The sequence below is a fragment of the Carassius carassius genome, chromosome 43, assembly GCF_963082965.1.
Source record: "Carassius carassius chromosome 43, fCarCar2.1, whole genome shotgun sequence".
In the NCBI taxonomy this organism is placed as follows: domain Eukaryota; kingdom Metazoa; phylum Chordata; class Actinopteri; order Cypriniformes; family Cyprinidae; genus Carassius; species Carassius carassius.
This window is the reverse complement of record NC_081797.1, coordinates 14,126,605-14,147,558: the sequence shown is the minus strand read 5'-3', so window position 1 is coordinate 14,147,558 and position 20,954 is coordinate 14,126,605. Positions and strand designations below refer to the sequence as shown.

The 20,954-nt window shown below is 36.4% G+C and overlaps 2 protein-coding genes across 11 annotated transcripts in view; both read left to right on the top strand.

Annotated features, from left to right (window-relative positions):
• Nucleotides 1-3,720: 3,720 nt before the first annotated feature.
• On the top strand, nt 3,721-9,570 carry LOC132125268 (solute carrier family 13 member 1-like). The gene is made up of 15 exons (XM_059536581.1): nt 3,721-3,923; nt 4,291-4,419; nt 4,535-4,671; nt 4,777-4,964; nt 5,069-5,108; nt 5,195-5,255; nt 5,346-5,500; nt 5,639-5,758; nt 6,247-6,342; nt 7,058-7,159; nt 7,290-7,384; nt 7,492-7,586; nt 8,390-8,551; nt 9,014-9,151; nt 9,273-9,570. The coding sequence occupies exons 1-15, from the start codon at nt 3,825-3,827 to the stop codon at nt 9,405-9,407; spliced, it is 1,752 nt and encodes a 583-aa protein (XP_059392564.1). The 5' UTR covers nt 3,721-3,824; the 3' UTR covers nt 9,408-9,570.
• Nucleotides 9,571-11,757: 2,187 nt separating this feature from the next.
• Nucleotides 11,758-20,954, top strand: part of cadps2 (Ca++-dependent secretion activator 2) — a 136,554-nt gene continuing 127,357 nt past the window's right edge. For 6 of the 10 annotated variants that reach the window (XM_059536976.1, XM_059536975.1, XM_059536973.1 and 3 more), the window contains exon 1: nt 11,760-12,337. In XM_059536976.1, coding sequence (XP_059392959.1) covers nt 12,032-12,337 — 306 coding nt within the window. In that variant the 5' untranslated portion in view covers nt 11,760-12,031. Of the gene's footprint in view, nt 12,338-20,954 lie in introns of all 10 variants that reach the window. The other 4 variants (XM_059536978.1, XM_059536977.1, XM_059536979.1 and 1 more) reach the window with 3 other exon arrangements.

The window sequence follows — 20,954 nt, the reverse complement described above, 5'->3', positions numbered from 1 at the left end:
GCATCCTACTTACAAAGGACGAGGCAGCTGCACATCTCAAACTGGAGAACATCGAGAAGCTTCTGCTCTTGAATGGTTTACTTTACACTGAAATAAATGATTAACCTCAAATATTCAAGCAATATAATCTAAGTACCAAGTACCAAGAGCTACAGAATAAAATGGCAGAATAAAAACCACCACTTGAAAGCACCACCATTCGTTCCACCTCACAAATGTCTGCTGTTTTCACTTGCATGCATACGATGTGGTAGTCATCTGTAACGTCAAGCAGAAACAAGCATTGGACAGGAAGTACTTTTCCCAGATTCCTGCGATGGCTGAATGTCTGCATGAGGCTGAGATTCAGCCTGCTGCCCTCAGCAACCTGCTGGCCTCCTAACCCATCAGCAATCGCTAACAGGCTACCCACAATCCTGCAGGACGCTCGGGGACATCTGCAGCTTCACTATTTGCAGCCAGTAAAGTACGGAGTTCTAAAACCTTATGAAGAGTTCTTCTTTAAGATCATTTATCGAATTTAAATATCTTATATGTTGATTAGAACCATGAGTAGCGGGGCCGCTATTTAGACTCTACTCCATTGTATTGTGCAGTTTGGCCCGATCATTAAAAGTATTTTGCTTCTCGCTGCTTTGTTTTCCATTCATTAGGATCATTTATTAATGCTAATTACTTATTATTTGGCAGTAATTGAGAAAGAAGTTTTAATTTTATTTTCAACTTCATTGGTATTTTGTAAAATAATAATTGGTAAAAAGAGCAGCATAACTACAATCTGGTGAAAAATGCGGCATTACCATGTTATGAGTCTTGAGTACATAGTAAGCTGCATTAAAAAAAATAGATTATCCCTCCGTGATTGCTGCATACAAGAGTGTATTACAAAGTTATTTCCGGGAACACTTCGGGAGCCTGGAAAGCACAAGTTGGAGAGGTTTTAATTAGACCTTTTTCAAATGATATATAGCCTAGATCTAATCAGGAGGTGAGCAATCTAAGATCTGAAATTATAGGAAAAGGTCAGGAACCTCCTCCTGTGTCTCCTTTCGAAAGAATGGGAACGAAACCACCAGCACAACAGGACTCCATTAGGTAAGTTTATAAGCTGTGCTTAATAAAATGGGTTTTATTAGAGATTTGGCGTATTATCATGTTCCTTGGCACAGGCCCTATCACTGTCATTCGATGATCCCATAAGAAATAATTAATGACACAGTTGAACTTCAAAAATAGACTGAAAGTGATAACAAAAAAGCAGCTAATAGGACGGAGGGCATTTGAAAAACAAGTTATGTTACAAAAGATTAAACAGTGAATTTATTAGGTTTTGATGGTAGTAGAGATGTAAATGCTTTTTGTTGAATATAAGAGGAACTTCAGCATTTTTATAAGAATTTAATTAAAAAAAAGTGTTTGTGGGTTCCAGGGTCTTTAAAAACTGTAATCACTGCTACTGTAATCCTTTAAATCGTTTGCTGAAATGAAGGTATTATGAAAAACATGGTTATTGTTTGATCTAACTGTTTGTATATGAATAAAGTTAGTCAAAGGTAAGCCAAGATTTTCTCCATTATTGTTCCCACCAGTATTGTGCAATCTTTTGTAATCTTTGGACACTGGAAAATGCTTTGATGTTTATAATGCTCATATTGATAACTAATTTGTGGAGTTTTATGTAATCTCTGATAGAGCTGTTCAGTTTGTTCCTTGAGGGAACTTGAGGATTGCGATTAATGTGTAATAGAGCAGACAGGTTGAAGCGAGTGTTCTGTCCAAGTTATCCAATGATATTTCAAGGAAACACCATTCTGCATTTCAAATCCTCGGTAATCCTGACTGTGGAATGACGTTTGTAAAGGGAGGTCATGAAGATATAACTTCAGCAGCATCAAATAACCACAGCACCTTCAGACAGATTTGACATTACAGCCGGTCATAGGCCAGCTCTTTGTGACTTTTTCCATTGGATTCACAAATTTTCCATTGCCTCATTTTATGATTCACAAAGTTATGGAAGCCTCTTGTCTCAGGAAAAAACAGAAGTCACTAGTGAGATACAGATAAAAATAAGAAATAGGAAAAAATTCTTTAAAAAAAAAACTAAGAAAAAGTAACAATAGTAAGCAATACATTTGCATGTACGGGATAAAGTCACAGGTTTTAAATATAAAGTAGAAATTACAAGAAATAAATTAACAAGAAATAAATTAACAGTTTTGTCTAATATATACTGTAGTAAGGTCTAATATTTACTGTAGAAACAATTACAGAAAAAAATAAAGATGGAATTGTTTTGAAATAAATAATTATGTGATGTAAAGTTGTAGTAACAATACAGTTACAATTATGAAATATCAATTTGCAGTTGCATTAGTGTAGAGTAGTGACAATTTTTTATTATAGTAGAAAATACAAGAATTTGTCAGGGCAAAAATGTAAGTCTCAGCTGTGGGATGTAAAGTTGCAATTATAAAATGCAAAGGCACGATTATAAGAAATAACCAATTAAAAAAAGTGTTTGGAATTAAATAACAATTGTGATTGCTGTGATTACAAGAGAGTTGCAAATACAAGATATAAATTTATAATTATAAAGAAAAAAAATGGTAGTTGTGGGATGAAATCGCTAAGAACTAAATTTGCAATTATGATGTCAGAATTCTCTAGAATTGAATATGATGCGAGGTTGTGATTACAAGAGTCACAATTACAAGATATTCACAATTGTGACCCTGCACAACAAATCCAGTCATAAGTAACATGGGTGTATTGTAGCAAAAATTAATGATTTTTCTTTTATACCAAAAATCATTAGGATATTAAATAAATATCATGTTCTATGAAGCTATTTTGTAAATTTTCTACCATAAATGTATTAAAAATTAATTTTTTTTTTTTAATATGCATTGCTAAGAACTTAATCTGGACAACTTTAAAGGTGATTGTCTCAATATTTTTTTTAGCATTAGATTTTCTAAAAAAAAAAATGTATCTTGGCCAAATATTGTCTTATCATAACAAATAATACATCAATGGAAAGATTATTTATTCAGCTTTCAGATGATGTGTAAATATCTGACTGTTTTTGTGCTCCTGGGTCACAATTAAGAAAAAAATTGCAGTGGCCAAATTTAAAGTCACAAATTAAAAATTCAGCATCAAAATTGCGAGATATACATATTTTTCTTTATTTTGTTTTAATGCTAGCCTTAAATGGACTTCCATACAAACTCGGGGGCATTACAGTGAAAACTTGAAATAATAGTTATTTTTTTGTTTGTTTTACTTTTTTCCTTTCACATTTCCATAAATATTTCTCTGATCAAATTTTTTGGAAACTAGCTTCAGCACGGATTATCACCTGCTGTGTGATTTCTGAGAGTTTGTGTTTATGAAGTCTCCCAGGTTGTTGTTTAACAGACCCCTGTGCGGTGCCAGATTATGGCCCAATAAGGGAAACAGCGATGACGTTAGCTTTTAGGAGAAAAAGGTATGAATTCCAGGCAATTGTCTGTGGCAATGTCTCGTGTCAGTGAGTTTGTTTATAGTGCTCTTGATTTTATAACCTTGTATGCAAATTTGTTGTTAACTTTTGTCATAAAATGTAAAAAGAATAGGTTAGAAGGGACTTGCATGAGGTATGACTGGTGGGAGTCTAATCTTAAAGATTAATCTCCATGGCCATAAGGCTTTATGACATGCCCGAAATGGACCAGTAACAGTGGATGCGGATGGCACCAGGGCAAAGATTAATCAGCTGCACATTATTTAAAGGCCATCATAAGACAAAGTCCCAGAGTTGACTCTGTTTCAACCACAGGATGAGGCAGCTTAGATGTTCTTGGAGCTCCTTGAAACCCCTAATCATCATCATCACACCACTGGCTTTGCTACCACTACCACTGCTCATCAGAAAAAAGGTTAGATATTCTACATACACATATGGAGATCTGAATGAAAATAATTTGAAAATTTATTTTCGTTAAGAGTAAAACCAATGTAGTGAAATAAGAGTAAAGTCTTTTCTTTTTGAGTATCTAAAATAATTGCACAGTATATTTTCTGAAATACTTTGGCACATTTTTATTGCCTGTGAAATGTCTTTAACAATTATTTTGTCTTTTGCTCTAACTTTTTTTTTTTTTTGTAAAAAATACATTTTGATAAGCATATTTATGGCCAAGACAAAGACATTATTTCCAAGAAAAAATGGAAAAGATGCTGATTTCAGTTTCTTTTGTCCTTTTTTGTGTTACTGGATAACAACACCAATATCATTTTCACTAGGAAGCAGAATGTGCATATATCCTAATATTAATGGCTGTCTACTGGATGACAGAGGTCTTGCCTCTATCTGTGACAGCACTTCTCCCCGCGCTGCTTTTCCCTCTTTTTGGGATCATGAAGTCCTCACAGGTATAATTTCCAGAACTGGTCATTCTACTCTTGGAAAACAATCCTATGGAAATCTGACTGCAGTATTTCTGGACTTCTAAAGTTGGATAGCTACTGACCGACAGTCTTTCTTCAGGTTGCATCTGTATATTTCAAAGACTTCCACTTGTTGCTTCTTGGTGTCATCTGTTTAGCAACATCCATTGAGAAATGGGGTCTTCATCGGAGAATTGCCCTCAGATTGGTGACTGGACTTGGAGTCAATCCTGGCATGTAAGACTGATTTTATTTTTATTAAGATTTCTGATGTGTTGTGATGAATCATAGTAGGATGGACCTAATTAAATCTGCTTGTTTACTGTGATATGTGTTTCACAGGTTGATGCTCGGGTTCATGGTTGGCTGTGCTTTCCTCTCGATGTGGCTGAGCAACACCTCAACTGTGGCGATGGTAATGCCAATCGTGGAGGCAGTGATCCAGCAGGTTTTGAATGCAAGTGAAGAGGCCAGCAAAGACCACAAGGGGGCGTTAAATGGCATCTCCAACCCTGCTCTTCAGCTTGAAGGTAAGCTGGTGCAGCTTTCATTTAACATAAGCAATAAATAATAATTTTAACTTTTAACCTTTTAGAGCTGTGCAGAATTCAATTATTGAACATCTTTTTTTCAGATATTGAGGCCCAGCATGACCAGTCTGAGAAGATAAAAAGGTGAACATATATAAAATTTACCAAAAGGTAACTGATTGAAAACTATTGATTTTTAAGACTGATTGAGATTTTGTGTGCACTTACAGCATCGAAGCAGGGATTACAGAGCCAGATCAGACAGCTCCGGAAGAACCAGAAACTGTTAAGGTCAGTAAAACATGCACAGTCTGACATTAAAATGCACAAAATGCTTATCCTTGCCTTTCCGATAAAATGGGATTTCTCAATATTTGTTAGGCGCCTCCACCATATAATGGAAAGTACAGGACCCGTGAAGATCACATGATGTGCAAAGGCTTGTGTCTTTGCATTGCTTACTCCTCCTCCATTGGGGGGCTGACCACATTATCAGGAACATCCACAAACCTAATTTTTGCTGAATACATCTATCAGTGAGTTTACAACTTGTCTTCAAACTGAAGTGTGAAACTAATTGAATATATATTGTTTCTCATTATTTATACGACTGCATATTACATAGTTTGGTCGGTCTATCCATCCAAACTGAGCTTTTTGTTATATTTCCTCAGGTACTACCCAGATTGCACCGTCATTAATTTTGGGAACTGGTTCGTGCTTTGTCTTCCCATCTGCATAATTATGCTGATTTTGTCATGGATATTCCTGCACTGGATGTACCTCGGATCCAAGTGAGTGATTGAGATGTCTTCTATTCAATAAGTTATTCACTGACCCCTCTCTGTTCCTCATTTTTACTTTTCGTCTTTTGCTTTCATTTAAATTCATCATTTCAAATCACGCTGCCATTTGCATTTTTCCCACCTCACCACTGCAGCTTCCTCTACATGTCCTCAATCTTCTTCATCCTGCTCTGTCTCACTCAATCACAAGCTCCCATTCTCATCGCTCTAGTATAATCCTGTTTTATCAAGCAGCCTTCTTCATCTCACGCCGAGATTTTCTTCTTTCCCTGATGAAGAATCACTCACAGAATATGGACACCTGACGTTGTGACAAGAGATGTGATTGTTCTCATGCGTAGTTTGAATGTATTTTTGACATATGCCGGTGTTTCAATCAGTTTGTCTGCTCATCAAAATTAATTACATGTGTGCATTGACATTACAGTGATTGAACTGAACAATAAAAGGATATCTGCTTTTCCATCCATCCCTAGCTTTCGTGCCAGTCTGTGCTCCAGACAGCGATCCGAAAAGGAAAAACACACTGCCAGAGTGCTCCAGGATCAGTACAACTCACTAGGGCCCATAAGGTTGGAACTCTTCTTTTAATTTAAAAGATCTTAAAGCTCTTAAAAATATGAACTGTACTTATTTTTTTTCCTGTTGGTCTGAATCCATCCCTCAACCAATAGCATGATCTTGGTGTAGGGGTTCTTTTTTTTTTTACAGTCATGTAAACATGTGTTATGTGTTAACGTCAAAAGTGTGCCATTTTGGCAAGGTTAGAAGTATTTCAAAACCTGATTATGACATTATTTTGATTATTATTATTATCAAGTTTATTTTTACTTACAGCTGGAATACGCTAAACTACTTTTAAAATTTGAAAAGATTTTTAAAACAATAGGCATGCCGGCTTTGAAAGTGGTGCAGAGAAAAACTGGCATCATACATTAAAGACTGTGGATCATTTATTAAATCATTTTTAAACACTTGCAAAACTTTTGCATAAATATGCACCTCATTGCTTGGAGAAGCATTACAAATAGAAACAATAAGTATTCTAAATTCAGTTACTGTAAAAATATCAAACATGTTTTATATCCTCTGACTGGACAGAGTCTAAAGTTAAAAAAATGGAGTCTGTTCCCATCATACACTAAGCAAATTTCTGGTGAATATTTCTCAGCAACTAGTATTGACAGTAAATTAGGGCAAATGTGTAAGTGTATTCCTGTGTTTAGGGGAATGAGATGCATGAATTTCTGATCATTTCTCTCTAACACTGTTTCTCTTCTGATCCAGCTGGCAGGAGATTATCACCACGATCATCTTCATTCTGATGACAATTTTGTGGTTTACAAGAAACCCAGGTTTCATGCCTGGCTGGTCATCATTGTTTCCTGAGTGAGTGTATTCACATTTATCAACTTCTTTTGATGTAGTTGTACTACTGCACTACAGAGAAAGTCAACATTCTATTCAATAATTGCCTTTATATTTCTTATTTATCCTTTGTGTTTTGTTATTTCTTCAGTTACCCAGGATATGCTACGGATGCCACTGTAGCGCTGTTGCTGGGTTTCATATTCTTCATCATCCCCGCACACAAACCAAATGCAGAGCGCTATGGTACGACTTACTCATTTCCTTTGTGCACACTTGAAACCCTTGCACATGATTAGAGCCTCACTATCAGCAATTTTGTTGTTGATTAACATTGTTGATCCATGTAACAGAGGCCTTGATAACGTGGAAGGACTTCCAGGCCTGTATGCCATGGGAGATCAGTCTGCTTGTGGGTGGTGGTTTCGCTTTGGCTGAAGGCACAAAGGTAGGATCATGATTTAATGGAAACCCAACTACATCTGTAAGGGAAGAAAAGACAGATATGAATAGAAAGTACAAGGCCGCATTAATAGATGAATCAATCAATGGTCCGTTTTACATGCCTGGATTCAATTAAACAGGCCAGTCTAATTCACTAGTGGCTTTAGACAGGCCTGGACAGCTCAATTGCACCCTTTACTCATAATCTTAAACATTAATTTCCTTTTAAAAGAAATAAATGAAAAGACGGATCACATCAAAGCCTTGTAACAGCGTGCAGCCCATTAACGTTGCGCAGAGAACAACAATTCCACTATGTCACTCTCTGTCTGCTTTGACATTCCATTCAAGCTAATTACATGCCTCCATTATAAGACTGGCACTGAAGCACATCATTTCAGCACAACAAATGGCTCCTTCCTCATGTCAGTTGCAAAGGCTGGAAACAAGAGCGTCTACTTCTTAATATTCTCCTGGTGTAGGTTGGCTGGGGTGGGGTCTTATCATCAATGCTCCAGCCCTGTTTAGATCCAGATACCCAAATGTCATGGCAAGTCCAGTCTTTAAAATCTTCAAAGCAGAAAGAGAGACTACTGTGCTGCTTTCTCCATATGCAACATCAGGCTGTTTGGATGCTGTATCTTGACAAACAGTTAAATTACGACTCCGGTCTCTGTTGACAAGCAGACAAAGATATATTTGTACATTTTTTAAAGTGGGTTTGTTTGGGTTCATAAATAACTTGTCAGGACACTTCCACTTACCTTCTGTCTTTCTGATATTTTTTCTTTATTTTTCACCCAACAGATTTCTGGTTTATCGACTTGGGTTGCTGAATTGCTGACACCCTTGGGAAGTCTTCCTCCTTTAGCCACTGTCACCATCACCTGCCTTATTGTCACCTCTATCACAGAGGTGGCCAGCAATGCTGCCACGACGACAATCTTTTTGCCCATACTGGCCACCTTGGTATGTGTAATTTCAATACACACCATATTGCCAAAAGTATTGGGACACCCCCTTCTGAAAAACAGGTTTTACTACTTCAGTAATTTCCATGAGTACAAATCTTAATGTTTAAGCATATAATGATATTTTAGGGAATTGTGTGCTTTTATGTTCTTCCACACTGACTGAATCATTAATTTCTTTTTGAACCTTGCCTTATATGCAGAGGCACTGTCATGAAGACTAGAATGTAGAATAGAAAAGGGTCCTGTCCAAACAGTTTTTATAAAATTAGAAGCACACAGTTCCCTAGAATATCATTATATGCTTAAACATTTATATTTATTCTCATGGAAATTACTGAATTAGTCAAACCTGTCCATTAGAAAGGGGTGTACCAATACTTTTGGCAATATAGTGTATGAAGAGTAATACTTATACATAATCTTTTGGGCTGTTCTCATCACAAATTATCTTTATTAGGCTGAGGCAATTGGAGTCAACCCTCTGTACATGCTGATTCCTACGGCCCTATGTGTGTCCTTTTCATTCCTGCTTCCGGTTTCTAATCCTCCTAATGCCATTGTCTTCACATATGGTCACCTGACAAGCATGGACATGGTGAGTCCCTATGATTTTGTTCCTTTGGAAGTCAATTCACATGGACATTTCATAAAATGTCAATGGTAAATCTTATATTGTATAGTAACTGAGCTTTGTATGGTTTTCCTTGTCACTATAGGTAAAGGCGGGTCTGGGCTTAAATGTTATAGGTGTTCTTACAGTCCTATTAGCTCTTACGACATGGGCAACACCTCTTCTCAACCTGGACACCTACCCAGACTGGGCACCGGTTGTAAATGGCACGGGAGTATGACCATATCTGTGAATATTTTACAAATGTGGACATTTAGTTTTCAATTTACATGGGACCCCTTGATGTTGGCTGAAGTGTTGACAGTGCAAAGCCCACAATCCAAATATATTACTTATTTGGATCACTCGGGAAGGATTGTATGACCAGCTTTGATTACGCAATATAACAGCCTGAAAGAGCCTAGTAAAAGATGTTCAAATATGTTTGGTGTACAGTTCAATAGTGCAATTTTTATACAAATTGTATTATATTAAATATATTTCTTTAGCTTTAAGCAGGGTTTGCATGACAGGTTTAGTCCCGTCAGTTAACATAGCACTTAATGTTTTATAGAGTTGTATAGTTGTATATTTTGTTATATGCTAACCTTTATCTATATATAAAACAAATTTCAACCATGGTTGACAATAAAGATGTATTGTATATACAGATAAGTGAACTATATGAAAATACACAGTCTAACGTTCAACATTAGTCACAAACTCGCACATAACAGTAGCTAAAAAATAATAGATTTTGGTTTAAGGCGCGTTACTCAGCTGTTTGACTTGCAAAAAGTGAGCATTTTAGAGCACTAGCCAGTGCTCCTATTGAGCTTAAAAGGCATCAGTCATTTTGTATTTTGAATGGAAACTCAATGTCAAATTTGTTTGACATCCATTCTTCATACTGTACAGTATATGCTTAATGTAAAATATTTCTTGTTACGACTAAAACTGTGAGATGGTTACTTTTTGTCTTGTGTGTTCTTTGTGTGTTTCACTGTTTTTGCAAGAATAAAAAAAAACATTTAATAAACATCTGGAACCATTTACAGTCATCATGTTTTAGTGTGAATTCATACTGATTTAAAAAAAACTGCTTTGCAATCTGTATCGAGTGGATTGTCTCACGTCTAATTACTGAATCTCAAACTTGAATGTTCTGACAAATAGTCTGTGTGTCAGATTTATCAAAGAGATTCAAGAGGCAGATTAACTTTAATGAAATGAGGTTACAGAGAAAATTGTCATCTATTTCTGTATATCAGCTGTGGCTCTTTAGCGATAAGTAATGCACCTACACAGAAAAATGGCTGTGAAAGTATATCTGTCCTAATAATATTTTTTTCCTATTTTAATTAGGGCAAAAGATCGCAAAACAAAATGGTATAATGATTAAAATATATGAGACTTTTAAAGCTGATGTAAAACAAAAGAGGCTCTAATATGCCATTTAAATGGGCTTGGGCTAATATTTGTTATCCGAGGGAGGCGGTGATAAGAACCAATTCTGTAAACCACCCACGTTATGAAATTTCATGCTCGAATCCTGCAGCCATTGTGATTCAAGGTCACTGTTCAGTTGTGTCTGAGGTAATGACAGGCTGTCTGAAGGGTCTAACCTGATTATGTATTATTTAATACTTCTTATATACTGAGTGATTGTGCAAGGACTGATGAGTTTAACAATCAGGCAATAGCTTTTCTGCAAGCCTTATTGTGAGTCACTGCAGTCATTCATGGGTGGACAGGTCAGCAAGATGAATATGAACAGTGATATCTCCAGTAAAAGAACATTTACTCTCCTTTTAGTGGAGATAATTTTTCTGTTGTTCAGAAGAGCATTTCGACAAAAATGGTTGTTGATTCTCATTTTGCTCTCATATTTTAATTGGAGTACATGATTTTGGTTTGGTGGTTGCATATTGCATATAAATTTCAATTAATGTTTTTAGAATTATTATTATCTATGACTGAAAATGAGTCTGTGAGGGATAAACGGCTTGTAATGCTACTACTAAGCTACTACTAAATATTGTAGAAATGTAATTTTCTGTAAAGTTGCTTTGTAATGATTTGCATCGCAAAGAGCGCTTATACAAATAAACTTGAATTAAATTAAATTAATGGATTTTAATGTTTTGCACTTTGCTGTTGGTCATTCAGTTGATGGAATATTTAAAAACAGACTGAACATTAAACGCTCATTTGTAGGAAATATAGGCTATGTCTGATTAGGGTTTAATATATCTTAACTTTGCACAGCAAGAACTTTTTGTGCATTATACACTAACTCAACATCTGTATGTTATACACGCACATAAAAATATACTTTTTTCTTTTAAATCACCATTTCTAGTTTTTATCTTTTCTATCCGCACTGCCTGCCAAGACTCTTTGGTATAGAATTGTCTTGTATAGTGCTTATCTATGTGGCATTGATTGCCATTGTATTTTGATAATAAAAATGAATAGATGCAGTGTTAAATGTAAAACAATGAACACGAAAACAATAGTTTCAAGTTGCATCGGTATCTACAGACTGCACCTTTAAGAAGGGAACCTCCCACGTGTTGCATGTTGTCCATGCCACAGGTTGCCTACCTGTCTCGCATAACTCTCCACTAACCTAACCTCCTCGCTCACGCTCTTTTCACAAAAGAGAAGTAAAGAATGTTGCTCAGTCCAGCCTTCTCCGAATCGCTCTCTGATTGACTCCGCCCTCAAAAGTCTCGCGACTGACACATTTGACATTCTCTCAGAAAAAAACTCCGCTTTTGTGGTCGAGGTCGTCAGAAACCTCTCGGGTTTCCTCTCTTTTCCCAGAGCTGCGAGGAGAGTGTCGCCTCTTGAGTGTCGACTATGCTGGACCCGTCCTCCAGCGATGAATCTGAGGGCGAACTACCACCTGAGGACGAACTACCCGTTAAAACCGGGAAACCTGTTAAAAAGAGTCCCAAATCTGAAAAGACGTCGGACACACCGCGAACCCAAACCAAGGAACCGGTCCCATCTCCCGCCGATGTGGACAAAATCGAGCAGGAGAGACTTAAGAAAGAAGAAGCGGAGAGGAAAATTAAACTACAAATGTATGTGTTTGTGTTGAGATGTATCGCGTATCCGTTTAACGCCAAACAGCCTACAGATATGGCTCGCCGTCAGCAAAAGGTGAGTGAGTGACCGTTAAACCACAGTTTGGAATATTTCGCGCTTTAAATTAACCCGCGCGTGCCGCGCTCACCTCAATCCATTGAAACCGCCACTGCAAAAAACCTGTTCACTGAGGTAAACTTTTGTCTTTTACACCCAAAGCATCGGTCAGTGGCTCAGTGTTTAGGGTCCGTGTACGTTTTGATAATACTTTTTACAGGTTTAAAAGAAGATTTGTAAGACTTCTTTCTTGCGCATCCCACTTTTAAATGTTTGTTTACTGTACTTGTTTACAGTACCTGTGCTACCTATCAACTATTTGGCGCTTCAAGCTAAATTATTTATGTATTGATAAAATAGTGCAAGTTAAGGTTAGCAATGGTATCACACTTATTTATTTTTTTAGTTATTATGATCAAATGTTTTGGTTTTGTTTTGCAAGAGAGACTTCTAACATTAAATCTTTTAACAGCTGCAATATGCATGATTCATGTAACACACATTAAAGTCATCCTAACATCATAAATAACATCACATACAAATATGTGAATTATTTATGATATGAGAAAAATCAATTAAAATAGCTTTTCTCAATCCAGTTCTTCAGATAAAAATGTGCTACACTGTGCTGCATGTCAGAAAAGGATATTACAATGAACAGCAGGATGTAGTGTGACCAAGAAAATAAATGTATTGCTTTATGACATCCCTTCATATTTAACTTGGTTGTCATATTATATGCATCGTGTTTATAATGTGTACAAAATGGTTTTGTTGCCCTGAGGTATCATAGGGGAACATCACTGTAAATGTACAAAAATATAATTTGTATTATTTCAGGCCCTGTTTGGGGTTAGCAGACTACCACACTGGTAGAACTCTTTGGACAGCATCTAGGCACCCATTTGAAAGGGCAGTCCTTTTAAGAACTTGCAACTTCATGCAAGAACTGTATAGATGGTCAACAATTCCCTTAGTAACGCCATCAGAAGGGAAATGCTTTGAGGTGCTTGAAACATATTTTGAACTTCTGTGAGTACACAATATTTGAGGCACCTTCAGAAGGGTGCCTAGAGGCTCTCAAGAGGGTTCTGCCAGTGTGGCAGACTGAGGAACCCCAAATGCTGCTTCGAGTCTTTTCATTTTTATGGTAAATGTTGCACCATGTTGCCTCAGGGTAATAAAACACTTGTATTCACTTCACAAGTTCTTTCAGATGAGATGGATAATATTAAAGGGATGAATTAGGGAAAAAAAATCTTGGTTACACTGCATCATGGTCATTATAATATCTTTTTTTTTTTTCCATGGTACATTGTAATTCTCCAGAATGAAAATGGTCATCATTAGATTACCCTCCTTGTTCCAAACCCACAAGTGCTTTTGTTCATCTTTTGGAATTCAAATTAAAATATTTGGAGTATTCTTTCATCATTTTTGACGGTGAATTGAAAGTCTAGCATTTTCAAGCTTTCAATTTGGAGCTTTTAAATGTGAGGGTTTGTAATTGGTAACAGAATTAACATTTTTGGGTGAACTATCCCTTTTAAGTAAATATGAGAACAAGAACTTAAATGGTTAAACAGCAGCTTTGTTGTGAAATTATTTCTCTCCTCCTGGTATAATGTAAAATCACTTATGAGAACAGGCACATATGCTATTTTTACTTGCACACACCCACTACTTCTAACATATACAGCTTTTGGAATCGACCTATTAAGTGATTTTAGTTTCTGTTTCTGCCTAATGCATGTAATCATTTTTCTAAAGCTGGGAATATCCTCAAAGCAATTGTTTAAAAAAGGAATGATAATGACCTGTTATCAGCTTTGCACCTGTGGGACATGTAAATTGCATTCCAATTCCAGGTGGTAATCTTCACTTTATTTGTGCTCTAGGAAAGCTTGAGAAATACTTCAGAATAGTAATTTTGTTCAAAGACTGATAAACATCATGTGGCAAATAAGAAAAGAAAGCTTTTCCTCAAAATTATGTGTTCATGGCAATTTGTTAAGGATAAATGTATATGAGAAGGCTGTATGTAAGCATTCTCATTCAGACACAGGAAATGATGTCATAGCAATGCTGATTGGCTGAAGACTTCACGTGACTATCCTGAAGGACAGCAGAAAGGTAAAAATTGTGTTTCTAATACTTTCAGGAGGCTCTGGCACTGGAAAAACATCTACAATATAACAAAATTGTGCATCAAAAAGACAAAGTCTGAAAACACAGACCAAATTGAATGGCAAAAAATCAAGAAACTTGTGTTGTGTAGTTTTGCATTTACCACCAGCAGTGTTTCTTGGGGTCATGATAACAAGCCAAAACTTGGCCCCTTAGTGGCTGTATTCATAAAGACTCTTTAGTTATTCCAGTTTGTTGATTTGCCATGTATCCTGGTATGGTGGTCTACACTGTTATTTTTATTTTTTCTTTGCTTTTATTTAATAAACAAGCCACATTTGTGTGGATTTCAAGTGCAATGTGCTTTGCAAAAATACCACCTTGTCAGTTTAGTTTACTTGAATTCTATTCACATTAAACGAATGTACACTGTAGACAGAAATAGTAAAAGAAAAATTCCTATATTTGTATACAGTATGTTTATTTCTTCACATTAAATTTGAGAATCTTTACAAGTTACACAAATTTGAGTGTAATTGATCCTCCAAGTCATACAGCGCGAAAGCTGAGTTATGTGTGTCCAATAAGATGCATTGACCTCCATTTAATTTAGAATTATGGCCTATTGTACAATCAAAATGCTTAAGGGCACAACCATGGCCTTGCCATAAAAGTTGGATGACAGATTATTGATTTTTCCATCATGGCTCAGAGGAATATCTTTGCTGCCTAAATGAGAAGGTAACCTTCCCAGCTTCGCAGATCTGATCAGGTGATATTCAAGTATTCCTTGAGGCACTATTTTCCTCCTGGATATGATGCAGGTAGTGAGAGGACTTCTTTACTGCACTGCATGTGATCAGCCAGCCTTCACTTTTGATATGCCACTCTACGTGATAGAAGTCAGTCAGTGCAAGTATGCTGCCGGTTACCCTTTTACAGTCACTAGGGACACACACACATCTTCTGTCTTTTGAGCTGTCCAAAGTGTCTGAATGACTTTGTACAAGATCTTACATGTGTTCTTATGCCGTCTTGAACTTGAAGGCATTGTTATGCATAATCGCAGATACACTGTCAAAGTAACACTGTGCCTTTTAGAATCTGTGCTATCAAAAGGTATCTGATCATAAACGGTCATGCACTAACTAGCATTGTAGTTTTGCCCTTTTTGGATTTAACCTTCTCCTTTGTTATGACTTCTCTTACAGTGTTTTTCTTTCTTCATGAAAAGTAGCTTTGGGCACAAGGAATCCGACATTTATGTGTTTTTCCCAAAGCCACCATGCTGTCAACCCACTTGTGTTATTCAAGTGCATTGCAGAACTTTTATTCGGAGCACATGCTGTTCGACTAAAATACAGTGCAAACGAACAATGGATTTGAATGCGGGCATCTTGAATGTGTTGTGAAGCCTCATTTGGATTAAATCATGCAAAAGTATACCACATACAGTTTAAATGAATGCTTTGATCCTGGATTGGCTAGTATATTAACAGTGTTGGAGTATTTTTTTTTTTTTTTTGCATTTTATTATTATTTATTTTATTTTATTTTTTCATTTTTGGACAAAGTGTGATTGTTATAATTATTTGTATAGTCATATAGTATGTTCCAGCCCTTTTTCTTAGTGAGACAAGACAAATGGTAAAGGGGAAAAACACTTCTTAAATGCATTTTTGCATAGACACAAACATTTGCTATTATTGTATTTTGCTTTATATGTAAAAAGCCATACGTTTTTGTACAGACATGTGGCAGATGGAAATTTCAGTTTAACAGAATTAAGAGTATAATACTTGTTTAAAGAAATTTAATAATACCTATTTTTCACTGAAAAATTTCACTCTGAGCTGTTTCACAGCAACAAAAAGTGTCCACATTGAACGTCTCAGCTTCCAAAATTCAGCAGATTCACTGCTTGCTGACTGTTGCTAAAACCCTTGCAAAAGGTTAGGAATTTTTTAAAGCAAGTATTTAATTCTTTTTAAATTTCTTAATTCCCAGCATATATTTAGTGATGATTACATGCTCCATATATCAGGCTCAGCCAACATAAATTTGAGACAAGTGTAGCAAAAATGCAGCTAAATTATTGTATATTATGCATGATTTCTGCCACAGCATTTTTTGCTCAAAAATCTTTAGGGACCTGAGTGAGCACATAAAGTTATCTAGTCTATTTATTGTGTATGATGCACATTTCAGTTCATTGCTGTGGAATTCTGTCACTTTATTTTGCCCATGACTGACGTGAGCCATTTATTCACTGGACCCTGGCATCAGTAGATAGATACTGTCCAAAAGTAGCTGCAGTCTGTTCCCTTTATTTTATGTAATCCAGATAGCACTCATTATTTGAATGTCATGGCCTTATATGTTGTTATTGCCACTGGCTAGTTCTGTAACCTGAAATATGGAAGGTGTAATAAAGGTGCCACGATGTGCTTCACCTGTGAATTAACGTCCCTTTAGGCATTATCACACATTACGGTCTCATGGTAAAAATACACTGTCATTAAAATTCTATTTCAAAGGTAATTAAAATTCTAATTTAATGGAGAGGTGAAGGTAATCTGTTGCTAATCAGATTTTGTGTACTCATTCTTAATGGATTACTTGCACGACTCGGAGTCAGAGAACCAGAAAGCTCCTAATGCACCTGTTTACATCATTGTTAGTATGTTTCAAGGATCTCCCAGTGATATGCCAGTGTGGGAAATGTTTCATATTAAACTGTTGTGTGGTATTTCTCCTCAACGATAAACTGAATTGTATAGTCAGAATTGTAATGCTACAACATGTTCAATTGTACCAACACATTATCATAAAGAAAAACAAACATCCTTGTATTTCTGTTGTTACAGTTTTGCAGACTTGAGCGATGTGGTGACTAATGGGATAGATCCACTATTTAGCCACTCAGCTATGTCATATTTGGGAGTTGTGCCCACTACTCAATTTAAAATGCAAACATTTCTTTAAGGTAAAGATCTGGGATTTGATATTCCCATTGCGTAACTCTTGATCCATTTCTTTATGGATTTGATTGAGTGTTTTGAGCCATTGTATTGTTGCAGTCCATACAGTTCAGCTTCAGCCCTTTGAAAGGAGCCCTTACATTGCCCTAAATTAATGTGAAATTCATGTGAATCTTTGACATGCTGACCAGATTCTGAGCCAGACTTACTTTTTCTTTTTCTTTTTTTGATTTTGGGGTAAAAAAAATCATTCATGTTCTGGACAGGTTTTGTGAGATTCACCAGTGGAGTCTTATTCATTCATCTGCTTGCCAGTATATGAATGAACACTGCATATCTAGAAGCAAGATGAACACAGTGAGGAGAGAGGGTTATATTGGATTATCTTGGTAATATCAAATTTGAATAGGAAAGCAGGTTAAATTTCAATTCGGTTACATTTTAATTGAGGTAGCAAATAGGATGCAGATTTGAAATTAGAATGTAAATGGAAGTAGGTTTAAAATAAAGAAAGGAAATCATGTAACTTTTTTTAAATAGAAAAGCACCGTATAAGAAATAAAAATTTAGTGTTTGCATGAAAGAGACTTTAAGTGGTTTTAAAAAGCCTGAATGTTTTAAGTTTTATAGACCTTTTGGAAAGATGAATTAATTGGTTGATGAAATGAATATGTTTTATGGAATATTAAAACGTGGGTAAATCAAATAAACTTTACAACTTACAGTGTGTAATGCTGGTTGCCTTCCATTGTCTGTTTCACTTGTTCCTCTGTCGTGTCCTCAATCTGGCAACCCGTGGTAGTGTTGAGTCTTGAGATGGAGGGGCGGGAGAAACAATATTTTGAATGTGGACTGCAGTAGCCTATCCATTTCAACCACTAGCTGTCAATATTTCATACTGCTCCTTTAATAATTTTTGTGTGGCAGTGTGGAAGAATAAGCCATTTTCCAGAAGGAATTACTTTATAGAAGCATATGGGTAGCAATATTCAATTTGGAATGTAATATGCAAAAGGACAATGCAATATGTAAAATGGCAATGCATTTCTGTTTTCTGTTTCTGCAACGTTTGGTGCAAAATGAAAATTAAATTACATAATTTTCATTTGCCATTTCATACACTAGTTTTAATATGTAAAATGAATACTAATTTTAACGCTTTATAATTTGCAAAATTAAAATGAAAATGTATTTCTCTCACTTGAATCCTCTTCTTGAGTATTGAGTCTCTTGACCTTCTGCAAGCTCCGCCTTGTTCACGCAGTGATTGACGTGGCGGGAGGGGGCGGACACGTGATCGGCTCGGAATGCATTTTCAATGTGCACATTGAATTTTGCTACATTCATTGCGGGACACTGAATGAAAATGCAATCATAAGTGTCTTGACTGTGAGTGTTAATGCAATTAAGAAAAATAGCATTTGAATGATAATTTTGCCACAGTTTTTGCTTGAACATGTTACACATCTAATCATTTCTGTAATACATTTTCATTTTAATTTTGCAACTTATAAAGCATTAAAGGTGCCATGTGCAAAAATTGAGGTAAAAATATCCAAAAAATGACCTACACGCATCAAAAGAATGAGAAGAAATAAGGGCGATGAAAAAATGTCAAGTTATAGTGCTGCAGAGATATCAACCTTAATTAGCATTAGCATTACTAGCCCCGGGCCGACAGGTGTCGTAATACCAGTTTCGGCCATGGGAGGCGGTATGCGGGCAACATAACCACCAGCCAACCTGCAATACACGAATAACTCGCACGGCTTGTGGGCGTAATCTAACCTGATGTCAGTCGTGTGGAAAGTACAGCCCACTACTTCATTTCAGTTCAGGGAAGAGAGCGGAAGGATGGTTGAAGCCCTTGGAAAGAGACCACCACCCGCTACAGGGAAACAACCGCGCTCGGAATCACAAATCAAATCTGATAAGAAAAGGAGCCGAACCAGAGTAAACATCGGCACTGATTTCAATCGCTGGAGACAACTGATGGACCTGAAAGAAATGAGGTTCGACACCGAGCTTGCAACATTTCTTTTGGATTGGTAAGTTAGATGCTGTTAGTATTTCGCTAGAAGTTTGTTTTATATGTTTGTTTGTTTTTTTCGGGAAGTTATAACATAGAAATGTATCGAAGACTGTTCGATAAACGTGCTAATGTTAGCGATGGCTAACCGTAGCTGCGTTTGATAATTAGCTAGATATAACTTACCCATTTTTTATATCATAACTAACCTGCTTTGTCTAGTCTGTTGGTCTCCGTGTCCTCTTTGCTTCGTGGTTTTTCTGTACGTGAGAAAATTGATGTGTGGTGTGAAAGCGTGTGAAAAGAGTCAATTGCGTGTGTCTCACGGTGAATGCTTGAGAGTTGGCAGCTCTGGTTACGTTGGTTGGTGCTAGCTTGATGTTGACAGAATGCTGTTTGTCAAATTAATTTAATTCAAATAATGTGTATATACAACTCAAAATGTAATATGAACAAAACGAATAGGAACATATTCACTGGTAAAGGTAAAGGGGAGTAGCTTGAAGATGTCATGTTTCAAAATCACTTGACATCACCCAACGTTCCTCTGGAGGCAAAACGTCCTCTTATAGCAGCGGTTCTCATTTCCAGTCCTCGCGCCCCACTGCTCTGCATATTTTGCACGTTTCTCTTTAACACACCTGATTCAGATAATCAGCTCGTTAGAAATGAACTCCGTGCATGAACTGTGTTCCAATTGTTCATTGCTCCTTACTCCCTGAGCAGGGGAAATCTGTTGAAGTTTACCTCACATCGAAACATTCATTCACTGATTTGTGCTGTGCAGCGTCTTTAAACATGGACAACTGTGACATCATATACCTCTGTAAATCGATACAATTTAAATTCAGGTCTTGCACACTTCAATGCACTTTGATTGGAACATATAGCTACGTTCGCTTCGAACTGGAATCATGGCTGAATATCCTGTGATGTCCACTTCGCAGGGCACTTATGTTCGAATAGAACAAATGTCTGAAGCGCTAAGAGAAACGTTCAAAATGTGCAGAGCAGTGGGGCACAAGGACTGCAATTGAGAACCGCTGTCTTATAGGCTTCTAGGGTTGTTGTGAAGGTCGGGGCGGAGCATAGAGACTATGCCGTTTCTCGTTTGTTACTCTAGAGTAGACCAATTCACTTTATCGAGGCATACTGCCCCCATCTGGTATGGAATGTGGAGTATGACTTGATTTTTATACCAGACATGACAGATGGCACCTTTAAAGTTAGTATTCATTTTACATATTAAAACTAGTGTATCAAACGGCAAATTAAAATTATGTAATTTAATTTTCTTTTTCATTTTGCACCAAATGTTGCACAAATGTATTGGAAAATGTAAATGTAAATACAGAAATGCATTGCCATTTTACATATTGCATTGTCATTTTGCATATTACATTCCAAATTGAATATTGCTACCCATATGCTTCCATATTACTTTGACTTTTGTTGAATTATCATTCAGTAAATTTCTCATCTTGCCATTCCAGTTCAT

Bases quoted from the DNA above. Each gene is read 5' to 3' on its own strand.
- LOC132125268 (XM_059536581.1), top strand. From the start codon at position 3,825: ATGAGGCAGCTTAGATGTTCTTGGAGCTCCTTGAAACCCCTAATCATC. The intron at 5,759-6,246 runs GTGAGTGATTGA...ATCCATCCCTAG, and splicing joins TGGATGTACCTCGGATCCAA to CTTTCGTGCCAGTCTGTGCT. The intron at 7,587-8,389 runs GTAGGATCATGA...TTCACCCAACAG, and splicing joins CTTTGGCTGAAGGCACAAAG to ATTTCTGGTTTATCGACTTG.